At 44.2% G+C, this 15,964-nt stretch overlaps 1 protein-coding gene across 3 annotated transcripts in view; it reads left to right on the forward strand.

Annotated features, from left to right (window-relative positions):
• LOC142311456 (arf-GAP with SH3 domain, ANK repeat and PH domain-containing protein 1-like) overlaps nucleotides 1–15,964 on the forward strand; it is a 298,879-nt gene that overhangs the window by 228,097 nt on the left and 54,818 nt on the right. For all 3 annotated transcript variants that reach the window (XM_075349907.1, XM_075349909.1, XM_075349908.1), the window contains one exon: nucleotides 15,415–15,515. In XM_075349907.1, coding sequence (XP_075206022.1) covers nucleotides 15,415–15,515 — 101 coding nt within the window. The remainder of the gene's footprint in view (nucleotides 1–15,414; nucleotides 15,516–15,964) is intronic.

Here is a 15,964-nt window from a genome sequence, read left to right on the forward strand (position 1 = left end):
AAATACTGCACCATTTCTGGATTATTCACCCACTCCTGGTTTTTGTTAACAAATATGGAGTAAAATCCTGACCAAATACTGAACATGTGAATGTGGCCTATGAGCTACATTTCAGCTTTGAGAGATGGTTGCGAATCACATCCAGTGCTCCTGAATAGTCATAACCAGTGTCCTCCACAGTAGTAACATCCAGAGCCAACGCTTTCCTGCATAAATCACACTGTGACCTTGAGGCACCCTCCCTTTCAGGCAGTATACTCATATTTACAGGTTGCCACCTTGTGTCAATTGGTATTCTAGCATCACACACTCCCTCCATACTATCACATCCAGCTTCAAGCAACTCTTTAACTGGCAGTATCGTCTTTTGTTTTACTTAAAAAAAAAATATTATCCTATTATCCACATGACCAGTATATACACATCCAGATCTGCTCCTTTGCAGGACTATTCACAAAAATCACCACCTGGAAACCCCTCTGTACAACTGTTGACTAGACCTGATACTAAGACACCAAGCTGGCAGACAGTCACAAGCCACACATCATGAGCTTGCGAGCCTGATGTTGCTCCTTCGTCACAAGTTGGGGACCTCTGTGGTATGGCATTCCACAATCTGACTGCTGTAACTGTAAAGAACCCTTTCCTATTTAGATGTGTAAATCATCTGTCCTTCACATGTACGAAGGGCTGCTGTAAGTCTTTGGTTTTACCCAGAAAGAAACGAGATAGGATGATGAAACTTTACATTTATTCCACATACTCTCCACTGATGTTAACACACTTCTTACATTGGTATTCCAAGTTCTGTAAGCCTAGCAAAAAGAAGGATTTTGGTTGTGCCTCAAACCAGGCATTCGTAGCAGCCATGGCATTAGAAATAGTGTGAAATTTGGTACCCTTGAGGTGTTTCTTCAGGTTGGAAACAGATGATAGTCGGAGGGAGCTAGATCTGGTGAATAAGGTCAACCAGCTAGAAGCCCAGCTCTGGCAGTTTTGCCGTGGTCGCTTGTGCACTGTGAACGGAGGCGTTGTCTTACAGGAACAAGATTGTCGGCTTGTCGTGCATTTTGGCCTTCAGAGCTGCCTTCAATTGGTCCTGAAGTTCAATGTAATACCTTGCATTGTTGGTGGAACCCTTTTGAAGGTAGTCCACTAGGAGCATGCCCTCCTTATTCCAGAACACAGACGCCATCACCTTAGTGACTGATTTTTGCACCCTGAACTTCTTTGGACAAGGAGAATCACTGTGCGTGTACTCTTTTGACTGCTCCTTATTTTCAGGGTCATACAAATAAATCCAGGTATCATTCCTAATGTGATCTGTCGATCCAGGAAGTTCTTATCAGTCCGGAAACACTGACAAATGGACCGGGAAGTTTTCACTCGCATGCTTCTCTGATCTATTGTCAAACATTTGGGGAGCCACTTTGCAGATAGCTTCCTCACGTCCAAATGTTCATGGATAGTGACACAAACACGTTCACAGGAAATCTCCATGATGTCTGCTATTGCTTTATCTGAAATTTGTCGATTTTCCAGTATGAGGTTGTGCACAGTATCGACGATCTCTGGAACAACAACCACTCTCGGTCGTCCAGGTTGTTCCTCAGCATTGGTGCTGAAGTGGTCCTTTTAAATTTGGGAACCCAGTTCTTAACTGTGGAATATGAAGGGCATTGATCCCTAATGTCTGCGACATATCACCATGAATATCCTTCACGGACTTTCCTTGCAGAAACAAGAATTTTATTACTCCTCTCAGTTACAGTGAATATCGCATTGGACTCCGCCATTTTGTTTTCCCGCGTGCGTAGAGCACTGTTGCCATAAGCAACAAACACAAAACTTTGAAAACATATATTAGACACCTAAGGCTTTCATGGGATGTAACATTCGTTACCATAGAAACAAAAAAGATCACAAAGCCAAAGACTTATCAGCAGTCCCTCGTAATGAATGTCCCTTAGCCTGAATGTTCAAAAAAAATTATGCGCCAGTTCTTTAATTTCACATTGCACGTATTTATACATGTGTATATGATATCACCTCTACAGCAGTTTTTCATTTTCCAAGCTGAAGCCCAACTTTTCTAACCTCTCATTGCAATAGACACCTCCCATCCCAATTAATTATTATTGTCACCCACCTTTGAACCCACCCAGTCTTCCCAGTATCCTTTTTATCCAAATATTAGGTACTATTGGTTTCCTGGGATATACATCGGAAACATGCTTGCTAGCCACATGGTTTTCTCAAGGACACTTTGTGTGTGCCAGCTATTTTATGCCAGTGGTTCTTATGCATGAATAGTAAAGCCATGCAATATTATACCCATATTCAAGGATGAATATCTCCATCAGTAGAAAAGGTCAAGAACATTAGCAATCCCAGTGTCTAATGAAATCAGGGTTTTCCTCCATTTTCCATATTCTCTGCATGTATCTTGGTCTGTAAAAAGTGAACACATCCACATGACTCATCTTATTGTCTGTACCGCTAGGATCACGTAGGTGCCATGGTCCTGTTGAGTACGGTTCCTGTATTGCCTGATGGACATAGTAGAGTGGTGTACTGAGCTATTTTGGTTGGTAAAGAAAATAAATCCTGGAGAACCTAATATACGTCAAAGGCATTTGTTAGGATTCTTCACAAGAGATGAAACCCATCCATCATAAGTGTGACAGATTCTGAGACAATGTAACCCATGACGGCAGTGTGATCAGAGCCTTAGGCTGGGGCCACACGGGGACTACTGCGATCCACTTGCATGAGACTCGGCTCGTGCTGGCAGTACAGCAGAGCCGAGTCTCATGCTTGTGTCCTTGCAACTGAGGTCCGTTCGTGCGAGCAGACCTCAGCTGCGGGGGGCGGGCTGGCACTCAGGAGGGGAGGGAGGGATTTCTCTCCCTCTCGCCTGTGTAGCCGGCTATAGACATTCTCGCTCTGCACGCACGGTACACCGATGTACCGCGAGTGCAGTGCGATTTTTCTCTCGCCCCATTCACTTGAATGGGTGCGAGAGAAAGAGTCTCGGATTACAATCGCAGCATGCTGCGATTGTTTTCTCGGTCCGATTAGGGCTGAGAAAATAATCGCTCATGTGTGCTGTCACACAGGCTAGAATTGGTCCGAGTGGAATGCGATGTTTTATCGCACTCCACTCGCACCGATTTTCTCGCCGTGTGGCTTAGGCCTTACTCAGCGTATATAGGGAGACTCTGACTCTGGACTGCTGTTTATCTAAAACTGTGTATTTCTTCCTAATATTCATCTTTGTGTCCTTCTTCTCTCCTTTTGCTTTCCAAAGTTCAGAAGAGTAAGTTAATTGATTTTTCTTTCATTTCTGTTCTCTGGGCTGCTTTATTCGCAAATACCAAAAAATGACATTTTGCAACAACAGTTCCGTGTATTTACAAGAAAAGTCAATATTTATCTCCCAGACAGGAAATTATCTGGATTACTGCATTTCATTGGCTTTTAGCTGGCAGTTTCTATTCTATTTGTGTATATATTACATCAGCTGATGGTCGTCATTCTACACTTTTATTTCATTTATCATTTTAATTAATAAACTTGGTAGGGTGTTCAGATTGTACAAGTTTTTGTAAACTGCTGTGTGGGTGCAGGTCCAAGTTTGGGTGACCATTACCCATCCAATTACATAGAAACAAGTAAAACAAAGTTCCTGCCCATCGGTTTTTGTTTGAAGTCAATTCAGATGCAAATTAGACCCCACTTGTGTATATGCATGGGTATAAGCAATGCTTCAGGTACAGGTGTGATATACGAAGTAATAGTACCTCCTATGTTGGGTTTCAGCCAGCATCTTACTGTAACAGCAGCGACCAGTGCTAGCTCTGATCACTGCTGTTTCACATTTTTAGTTGCAACTATCAGTCTTTGACAAGGGCATTAAAATAACATGATTGCATTTGTGGGTGCTTGTGGATTGTCATGGCAGTTGTGGGACTGTTGAAAGCCCCTCTCATCATCTTAGACCTCGTGTGAAGACCAGTCACGGGCTGAGCTTCATAGAATAATATCATTTTCTTAATATGCTGCAATACTGTGGATTGCATTATGTAGAATAAACAATGAAAAGAACAAAGTTTCAGGACTAAAAAATAAAGTAAGAAAAAAAAATAAAACTTAAAAAAAAGCTTTCAAAATGTTAAAAAAAAAAAATTCTCTTCTTTTTTTTTTTTTATGCTTGTTGAAAACTGAAAGTAAGTATATGTGGTATTTCTGCTGCCATAAGTGTACTCTATCAGTATATAAAATGAATCCTCCTATATGGTAAACACTTTTAAGATAAAATCGTAAGTCTTGAAGTTTTGTTTTTTAGTCATACATCGTCCTAATGAAAAATTCAAAAATTACAAGCTATCAGAATCTCTTATGGACCACAAATTGGTATCGGCTTATAATGAAAAAACGAGCCTTGACATGGCTCCCTCAAATAAAAAGCAGAATCGTTGTGGACCTGAGAAAATGGGGACTCAAAACAAATTTTTTTTTTATATATACCGTATTTTTCGCTTTATAAGACGCACCTGATTATAAGACGCACCCCCAAATTTGGTGAAGGAATAGAGAATTTTTTAATAAATGGGGTCCGTCTTATAATGCCAGTGTCCGTCTGACAAATCATATAGGGTATATGTCCCTCATAGCCCCCCCCATCCTAAAATTAGCCCTCTGAATCTGGATATGGCCCAGTGATGCCACATGTCCCCTATGCCTGGCACACATCCTCTATGGCTGGCACACAGCCCACTGTGGCTGGCACACGGCCCACTGTGGCTGGCACACGGCCCACTGTGGCGGCACACGGCCCACTGTGGCGGCACACGGCCCACTGTGGCGGCACACGGCCCCATGTGGCTGCACACGGCCCCATGTGGCTGCACACGGCCCCATGTGGCTGCACACGGCCCCATGTGGCTGCACACGGCCCCATGTGGCTGCACACGGCCCCATGTGGCTGCACACGGCCCACTATTGCTGGCACATGGCCCCATGTGGCGGCACATGGCCCACTATTGCTGGCACATGGCCTCATGTGGCTGCACACGGCCCACTATTGCTGGCACATGGCCCCATGTGGCTGCACACGGCCCCATGTGGCTGCACACAGCCCACTATTGCTGGCACATGGCCTCATGTGGCTGCACACGGCCCACTATTGCTGGCACATGGCCCCATGTGGCTGCACACGGCCCCATGTGGCTGCACACAGCCCACTATTGCTGGCACATGGCCCCATGTGGCGGCACACGGCCCCATGTGGCTGCACACAGCCCACTATTGCTGGCACATGGCCCCATGTGGCGGCACATGGCCCCATGTGGTGGCACACGGCCCCATGTGGCGGCACACGGCCCCATGTGGCTGCACACGGCCCATGTGGCTGCACACAGCCCACTATTGCTGGCACATGGCCCCATGTGGCGGCACATGGCCCCATGTGGTGGCACACGGCCCCATGTGGCTGCACACAGCCCACTATTGCTGGCACATGGCCCCATGTGGCGGCACCCGGCCCCATGTGGCGGCACACTGCCCCATGTGGCGGCACACGGCCCCATGTGGCGGCACACGGCCCCATGTGGCTGCACACGGCCCACTATTGCTGGCACATGGCCCCATGTGGCGGCACACGGCCCACTATTGCTGGCACATGGCCCCATGTGGCGGCACACGGCCCCATGTAGCGGCACATGGCCCACTATTGCTGGCACACAGCTCCCTGTGTTGTATATCGCCCCATGCTGCTGCTTTTAGGAAAATAAACTTTCCTTACCTTCTCCAGCATTGTCCTGTCTGTGTCCCCCTCCTCGGGGTTGATCTCCGGCCTCCTGCATTTCCTGGTTCTCGGCCGGTCATGTGATCGGCACGGCAGAGTGAAATCTCTTGTGCCTTATCACAGCAGCAGGAGGGAGGCCTGGCAGACACGCTGGAGGAGGTGAGTAAAAAGTTTATTATTTTACTGTTTGCAGCAGCATAGGGGACATAGCTAACACGGGGGAGGGGGCATGTGCAATCAAAGAAGGGGCAGGCAGATATAATATACACTGCTGCCCCAGCCTATCGCCGCGGTGCACTTTCAGCACCATGGTGGTGGACAGCAGCTGTGCATATTATATGAGCGGGTGCAGGAGATCAAAGGCTTCTGCTCCCAGCTTTCATAAGTCCCCCAGCAGAGCTCCAGAGCTGCCCGCACCTCCCCTGGACTCTGTAGTGTGTGTATATATATATATATATACACCCCCCCCGTATATTCGGATTATAAGACGCACCCCCTACTTTCCCCCAAAATTTGGGGGAACAAAAGTGCGTCTTATAAAGCGAAAAATACGGTATATATATATTTTTATTTCGATTTCTGATATTTTTTTTTATATATGTGTTTTTTAAATATACATATACAGTACAGACCAAAAGTTTGGACACACCTTCTCATCTCTAGAACAACTATTAAGAGGAGACTTTGTGCATCAGGCTTTCATGGTAAAATAGCTGCTAGGAAACCACTGCTAAGGACAGGCAAGATGCAGAAGAGACTTGTTTGGGCTAAAGAACACAAGGAATGGACATTAGACCAGTGGAAATCTGTGCTTTGGTCTGATGATTCCAAATTTGAGATCTTTGGATCCAACCACTGTGTCTTTGTAGAAAAGGTGAATGGATGGACTCTACATGCCTAGTTCCCACCGTGAAGCATGGAGGAGGAGGTGTGATGAGTGGGGGTGCTTTGCTGGTGACCCTGTTGGGGATTTATTCAAAATTGAAGGCATACTGAACCAGCATGGCTACCACAGCATTTTGCAGCGGCATGCTATTCCATCCGGTTTGCGTTTAGTTGGACCATAACTTATTTTTCAACAGGACATTGACCCCAAACACACCTCCAGGCTGTGTAAGGGCTATTTGACTAAGAAGGAGAGTGATGGGATGCTACGCCAGATGACCTGGCCTCCACAGCCACCAGACCTGAACCCAATCGAGATGGTTTGGGGTGAGCTGGACCGCAGAGTGAAGACAAAAGGGCCAACAAGTGCTGAGCATCTCTGGGAACTCCTTCAAGACTGTTGGAAAACCATTTCCGGTGACTACCTCTTGAAGCTCATTAAGAGAATGCCAAGAGTGTGCAAAGTAGTAATGAAAGCAAAAGGTAGCTACTTTGACGAACCTAGAATATAAGACATATTTTCAGTTGTTTAACACTTTAACTATTTCATTCCACATGTTTTAATTCATAGTTTTGATGCCTTCAATGTGAATCTACAAGTTTCAGAGTCATGAAAATAAAGAAAACTCTTTGAATGAGAAGGTTTTTCCAAACTTTTGGTCTGTACTGTCAATCTATATATACATAGACACACACACACAAGCACACATATACAGTATACAGTGCCTACAAGTAGTATTCAACCCCCTGCAGATTTAGCAGGTTTACACATTCGGAATTAACTTGGCATTGTGACATTTGGACTGTAGATCAGCCTGGAAGTGTGAAATGCACTGCAGCAAAAAAGAATGTTATTTCTTTTTTTAAATTGTGAAAAGTTTATTCAGAGGGTCATTTATTATTCAACCCCTCAAACCACAAGAATTCTGTTTGGTTCCCCTAAAGTATTAAGAAGTATTTCAGGCACAAAGAACAATGAGCTTCACATGTTTGGATTAATTATCTCTTTTTCCAGTCTTTTCTGACTAATTAAGACCCTCCCCAAACTTGTGAACAGCACTCATACTTGGTCAACATGGGAAAGACAAAGGAGCATTCCAAGGCCATCAGAGACAAGATCGTGGAGGGTCACAAGGCTGGCAAGGGGTACAAAACCCTTTCCAAGGAGTTGGGCCTACCTGTCTCCACTGTTGGGAGCATCATCCGGAAGTGGAAGGCTTATGGAACTACTGTTAGCCTTCCACGGCCTGGACAGCCTTTGAAAGTTTCCACCCGTGCCGAGGCCAGGCTTGTCCGAAGAGTCAAGGCTAACCCAAGGACAACAAGGAAGGAGCTCCGGGAAGATCTCATGGCAGTGGGGACATTGGTTTCAGTCAATACCATAAGTAACGTACTCCACCGCAATGGTCTCCGTTCCAGACGAGCCCGTAAGGTACCTTTACTTTCAAAGCGTCATGTCAAGGCTCGTCTACAGTTTGCTCATGATCACTTGGAGGACTCTGAGACAGACTGGTTCAAGGTTCTTTGGTCTGATGAGACCAAGATCGAGATCTTTGGTGCCAACCACACACGTGACGTTTGGAGACTGGATGGCACTGCATACGACCCCAAGAATACCATCCCTACAGTCAAGCATGGTGGTGGCAGCATCATGCTGTGGGGCTGTTTCTCAGCCAAGGGGCCTGGCCATCTGGTCCGCATCCATGGGAAGATGGATAGCACGGCCTACCTGGAGATTTTGGCCAAGAACCTCCGCTCCTCCATCAAGGATCTTCAGATGGGTCGTCATTTCATCTTCCAACAAGACAACGACCCAAAGAACACAGCCAAGAAAACCAAGGCCTGGTTCAAGAGGGAAAAAATCAAGGTGTTGCAGTGGCCTAGTCAGTCTCCTGACCTTAACCCAATTGAAAACTTGTGGAAGGAGCTCAAGATTAAAGTCCACATGAGACACCCAAAGAACCTAGATAACTTGGAGAAGATCTGCATGGAGGAGTGGGCCAAGATAACTCCAGAGACCTGTGCCGGCCTGATCAGGTCTTATAAAAGACGATTATTAGCTGTAATTGCAAACAAGGGTTATTCCACAAAATATTAAACCTAGGGGTTGAATAATAATTGACCCACACTTTTATGTTGAAACTTTATTAAAATTTAACTGAGCAACATAACTTGTTGGTTTGTAAGATTTATCCATCTGTTAATAAATCCTGCTCTTGTTTGAAGTTTGCAGGCTCTAACTTATTTGCATCTTATCAAACCTGCTAAATCTGCAGGGGGTTGAATACTACTTGTAGGCACTGTATATGTGTATATATAGTCAGTATGTATGTGTATATATGGGTGTGTGTATGTATTTATATATATATATATATATATATATATATATATATTTATATATATATATATATATGTGTGTGTGTGTGTATGTATATATATATATATATATATATATACACAGTATATATAACTATTCACATTTGGTATGACTTTAATCATACTGACCTAGACAATCATGTTGCCATGTCAATTTTACAGTTCAATTATGACCATAAACACGAAAACCTAACACTATGGTGGAATTGTATTTTTTTTCTCCACTTCAGTACATTATTTGGGAAAGTGAATGGTGTCATTTAAAACTAAAACTTGCCTCACAAAAAATACCCATAGCTCTCATATGTCCATTTTCCCAAAGAATAAGAGTTTTGGCTCTGGTAACAAGAGGGAGAAAAAATAAAGGAAAGAGCAAAAATTACATTTTGCCATGGTGAGAATGCGTTAAGCATTCTTGACAGTTTTTTTTGTTTTTTATTTTATTTTATCGGTAGCAGCCAATACCTTTAATTGCTTAATGTACATTTCAGAGAACTCCTATAAAAACATTTTCCATCTGACTTTTGGGTTGTCTCAATGCATCTCCCAAGAACATCTGTAAGAAATGTTTCTGTACCTGTCAACACGGCAGAATGACTTCAATTTTCTAAATTGAACCATAAATTGTGTAATCCCGGCTTCCTAACTAAGCCTTTTTAAAGTATGACTAATACGAATTTGCACTTTTCATAGGAAAATGCAATTAGACTGTACAATTTAAGTGTTTGTCAAAATGAGGCAAATTATTTTTCCAGTAATTAAAATGGGGATAGCAGCCTTCAAAAAAACTAATTACTTTACAAGGAGTGCATGAAAAGAGAACATTAATGGGTCATTTAATATGCCATTAACCAGTCCTCTCACTAATAGTATTCATATAGGAGGAGCAATACTTCTCTGGATGTGGCTCTGACAGATTAATTAGCAATGTTATGTTCTGTCAGCCAGAAATGGCATATAATGGGGAGCGCTTCCATACGGCAAATACCTCTCTGTCAGTCCAATGTACTTTACTCTGGATGCTGATAGACACCAATTATGTGTTTCTAAAGTTAACCTGTAAAAGCATGAAGTCGCTAAATTAGACCTTGACTTGCCACTTCCTAAAAGCCAGGTTTTTTAGATTCCAAAAATGTGATTAGTTGCCACAGGCATGTTCTCCACTTTTCCGTTGCACCAGGTTTGATACATTTCCCCAGTTGTATGGCGCCTGCTCCGAGATTGAGTTGGATCGGAAATTACTATATCACTATTCTGTAATGAACTCTCCATTTTTGCTTATGGCTAAATGAGAATGTTTCCCAAGGGAAGGTTATTCTCATTCTCACCAGATGTCTTTGCATATATGTGATTATTTACAGATTGCTTTTTGGCAATATCTTAACAGCATTAGTCAGGGCTCATTCAGGTGTCAGCTTTTCATGTAGGAGTTCTGTCCATGTTTTTCATGGCCAGAACTTGTACCTATTGTAGTCTTTGGGAATTGTTCACATGTCCATGAATTTTACAGAGAGGGTGATCCAGACCAAAACACGGAGACATGTCCAATTTTCATCCAAGTTATGGATACAAACTCACCAATGCAAGTCTATGAGTCTGTAGAAAAATTGGAAAGCACTTGTTTGCCATCCATGTGCTGATAGGAAAAGCTTAAATAAACCTCCACCTGTTGGGTTTTTTCTTTTACATGCAAGAAAATGTGATAAATCCGTTCTAAAAAAAAATCTGATCGAAGAACAGTTTTTTACATTTAAAGAGAATCTGTCACCAGTTTTTTTTTTTATGTATAAACCCTCCCCATCACCTTTAAGATGTGAATGAGATTCCTGCAACCCCTTTATATCCTCAGACATGCCACTACATACCTCAGAAAAAGTTTTATACTTGTCTCATGCTGCATGTAAATTGTGCAGTCCGGTCCAATGGGTCTCTCCAAATTAGTTTTATAGAGTTTAAGGTTGAAGGTAGACTTCAGTTCATGATCCAGAGGAAGGTAAAAATCTCCTGGGGCAGACAGTAAGTGCCACATTAGGGGAAAAAATTCCTTCTCGACTCCACAAATGGCAATCAGACTTGTTCTCTGGATCAATGCCCCATCACAAACTCTAGTGCACATAACCAATAATATATTTTCAAAAAAGGCATCCAGTTCTCTCAGCACCACCCCAGTACCTTCAAAAACCATTCTGCTCCCTGCAAACTCCGCCTCTTCGAATTGTATGCAAGTGGATGACATTTCTAAATCATCCACACTCAGCCTGAAGTCTCGCGCCTACGCAGTGGGATCACTAGCTGCACAATGGGCACAGTGAAGCGTGCCTGTGCAGGCCTCCAATTCCACTATGAAGGTGGGAGTCTTCAGCCTCTAAAACATCCACACAGTCCTTGAAGTCTCGTGCCTGCTCTATAAAATTGGAGACCTGCACAGGCACACTTCACTGTGCCCTATTGAACAGCCAGAGATTCCACTTTGCAGGCGTCAGACTTCGGGCTGAGTATGGATGACATAGAGAGGTCATCCACTCTCATGCAATTAGAAGAGGTGGTGTTTGTGATCAGTGTTGCCCCAGTCCCCTCAATGTGAAGACACCAATCGGACCGTACCACACAATTTACAAGCATCACGGGACAACTCTAACTTGGTGACTAAGATGACCACTCGAGCCTTGCTTAGTAATCGGCCATCGAGGGTATCATGTACCTCTTTAAGAATACGGGTGAAGGCGCAGCGTTAAAAATTTGATTAAACAAAAGAAGTCACAATCTGCCAAAAAATAGCATGTGGCTGAAATTCAGGATCCATTTCAGAATAGTAATACCCTCCAGTTGATAGGGAAGGCTGAATTACAGCATGAAAAACACCTGCTGGCAGAAAAGGAATGAATACAAAGAAAAGGAGATCAGATCCTGAACTGAGACTGCACCTCTCTGTGACTCAGTGGAGAGGGAAACATATCACAGCACTGAGGATTATCTGATCAGATCCTGAAACATCACATTATGCATGGTTGAGGATTTAAAGGGGTTGCAGGAAGCCCATTCATGTCCCTACATCCCTTAGATTAAAGGCCCCGTCACACTAAGCAACATCGCTAGCAACATCGCTGCTAACGAACAACTTTTGTGACGTAGCAGCGATGTTGCTAGTGATGTCGCTGTGTGTGACATCCAGCAACAACCTGGCCCCTGCTGTGAGGTCGCTGGTTGTTGCTGAATGTCCTGGACCATTTTTTAGTTGTTGCTGTCCCGCTGTGAAGCACAGATCGCTGTGTGTGACAGCGAGACAGCAACAACTAATGTGCAGGCAGCAGGAGCCGGCTTCTGCGGAGGCTGGTAACCACAGTAAACATCGGGTAACCAAGAAGCCCTGTCCTTGGTTACCCGATATTTACCTTTGTTACCAGCCTCCGCCGCTCTCACTGTCAGTGCCGGCTCCTGCTCTGTGCACATGTAGCTGCAGGACACATCGGGTTAATTAACCCGATGTGTGCTGTAGCTAGGAGAGCAGGGAGCCAGCGCTAAGCATTGTGCGCTGCTCCCTGCTCTATGCACATTTAGCTGCAGCACACATCGGGTAATTAAGCCGATGTGTGCTGTAACTAGGAGAGCAGGGAGCCAGCGCTCAGTGTGCGCTGCTCCCTGCTCTCTGCACGTGTAGCTGCGTGCGCTGGTAACCAAGGTAAATATTGGGTTGGTTACCCGATATTTACCTTAGTTACCAAGCGCAGCATCTTCCACGCGGCGCTGGGGGCTGGTCACTGGTTACTGGTGAGCTCACCAGCAACTCGTGTAGCGACGCTCCAGCGATCCCTGCCAGGTCAGGTTGCTGGTGGGATCGCTGGAGCATCGCAGTGTGACATCTCACCAGCAACCTACTAGCAACTTACCAGCGATCCTTATCGTTGTTGGGATCGCTGGTAAGTTGTTTAGTGTGACTGGACCTTAAGTTTAGAAAACCATTTGGCTCCAGCTATTTGATTAAACAGGTTAGGTATAAGGGGTAAAGGATAAGGATTACGAACCATGACCTTATTAATTTCTCTAAAATCCAAACATGGACAGAACTATCCATCCTTTTTTTTTATTGACAAAGAAAAAAACCCATGTCTACTGGAGAGGTGAATTGCCATATATACCCTTGGCCACGCTCTTTTGAATATACTCTTTCAAGGCCTATCTCTCTGAAAGAGAGAGATTAACCAAATGAAACTTAGGCATTTTGGCACGTGATATAAATTCTATTGCACAATTATATGACCAATGCAGGGGAAAAACTTCATGCTCAGTCTCAGAAAACACATCCTCAAAATCCTGAATAAATTCAGGAAGATTGAGATCTCACAGATGTCAAGGACTTGGATAAGCAAACTGAGAAACAAAAGTCCCCCCAACACTTAATATTGTGAGTCTGCAGATTATATTGATGTTAAAGGTTATAGGCAGGGTTTATAAGCAAAAAAAACAAACTGGTTACAGGTTCCCTTTAAGAAAAATAACTGACATCTGAATGAGACCTTGGTCACCCTTATGAATTCGTAAAATAAGAGGTTAAACAAATGTCCAGATTTTCATATTATGACCGCATACATCCTACACAGTTGTACGGGCCATAACCGTATCTCCATAGCTAGGCATTCTTTCTCATGGGGCAAAGGCTCAGTTCGGTGCCCTTGCTCTGTATCCAATTACTTTTGCTAAGTAGTAAAGTGGATTAGTGCATTGGTGGTCCCTGAGACATTCAGCAACCAGAGCACGTGCTATGGTTGCCCCTGCCCCATCCCAGCAGCATCCATGCACATGCCTCTGTTTATATAGGGATGCATGCAGAGATTTTCCTGTTGAACTATTAAGAATTCAGCCAAAAACAATATGGACATTCTCCATCCAATTCATATGTATGAAGCCTAAAGACTGCTTTACACGGTATGACCGATTGTGCAATTTCACAATCGATCGTACCCGCCCCCGTCCTTTTTGCGTCACGGGCAAATCGCTGCCCGTGTCGCACAAAGTCAGTAACCCCCGTCACACATACTTACCTCTCGTGCGACCACACTGTGGGCGGCGAACGTCCACTTCCTGGAGTGGGAGGGATGTTCGGCATCACAGCGACGTCACACGGTCGCCGGCCAATGGAAGCGGAGGGGCGTAGATGAGCGGGACGTAAATATCCCGCCCACCTCCTTCCTTCACATAGCCGGCTGCGGCCGCATGACGCAGGTGAGCTGCTGTTCATCGTTCCCGGGGTGTCACACGGAGCGGCTTGTGCTATCCCGGAAACGATGAACTACTAAATTAAACGATATTATGGAACCTAGCGAGCAGTACACGACTCACGATTTGTGAGCGATACTGCGTCACTAGGAGGTGTCACACAGGCCGGCATCGCCAGCGATGCTGGATGTGCGTCACAAAAACCATGACCCCGACGATCTATCGCACGATAGATTGTCTGGTGTAAAGCAGCCTTTAGACTTTGTAAGGAGTTGTATGGCATGTGCCGCCATACCTGCTCTTTTCCTTAAGCATGAGACTTTATGGCGCAGGTTATGCTTCCAGAAGATAAAACAATAACTTTCAGACCAATACTTAAAGTCATTCTCAGATCTAATTCATGCTGCCCGAACCACGACGAGTATGGATCTGAGACCAGTTCCTGCACTACAATAAATTATGTTTTGCTATAATATTTCAGAAAAAAAACCTAGTGGAAAGAGCAGTTGGTGACATGGTGAATACTGTGTTCACAGAAACTTCTTCTTGCCCACTCAGCTATATATATCCACATAGGAATAGATCTGTCAGTCTAGCTGAGTGGGCAAGGAGAAGAAGGTGGGGTCCTGCCTCCTGGACTAGTCCTCACATCTCCAGACAGTCTCTGATTCTTGGTGTCCAAGGTTTGTGAATCAGATGTCGGGTTCCCTTTAATTTTAATAATACAGCTATAAAACATTACAATTCGAGCTGCAGCCCCAGGAACCAAGTCATATTTTATTCTAATAACACCCCAACATTTCTCCTTCAAAACAATTCAATCCTACCTCATAAAAAAGGACTACCTGCATGGTTAAATTAGCAAAGCATTTCCCCTCATTATCTGTCATGTTGAAGTGCTGTATATATGAGAACAAATACTTTAGTCATTGTTCCCTGAGATATGGCTTGTTCATAACTGTCATAGAAAAAGTCCCTAATGAACGCTCCGTTCTGCCAGAAATTAATTGTTCAGAATAGAAAGGCTTTTTTATCTCATATTTGGATAACCATTTCATGTCTTATAAAGTGAAAAAAAATGTTTTCTTATATGTTGGATTAATTACATAATTTTATATTATTTCTTGCAGGATTCGATCAGTAAGCAGATTGTGTACAGCATGCATCAGCTGCAGGGAAACATGCAGTATGGCACCGAGAAACATGGATACTTGTTCAAGAAGAGCGATGGGTATGCGACCGGAGCCTTAAGGCCGCTTTACACGCGTCGATTTATCGGGCGATCGCATGTGCGACGTGACACGACCAGATCGTATTTACGATTTGTCGGTATCGCTTATAGGTCGTTTATTTGATGTCACACGTAACGATCTCAAAATCGACGCATCAGCGATCAACGATATATTGTTGGACCCAGGCGGTCGTTTGAATGTTGTTCGATGTTGGCAGGGTGTCAAATGGAGCAATATGTCGGCTGCTTCTTCAAAACATACAATTTTTTAAAAATGAACGATGTGTCAATGATCCACGATTTTCATCCTATTTGCGATCGTTCAGAGTCGCTCGTAGGTGTCACACGCAACGTCGTCGCAAACGATGCCGGATGTGCGTCACGGAATCCATGACCCCGACAACATATCTCCCGATAAATCGACGCGTGTAATGGGCCCTTAAGTACAT

This window comes from Anomaloglossus baeobatrachus, chromosome 5 (genome assembly GCF_048569485.1).
Source record: "Anomaloglossus baeobatrachus isolate aAnoBae1 chromosome 5, aAnoBae1.hap1, whole genome shotgun sequence".
Lineage (NCBI taxonomy): Eukaryota > Metazoa > Chordata > Amphibia > Anura > Aromobatidae > Anomaloglossus > Anomaloglossus baeobatrachus.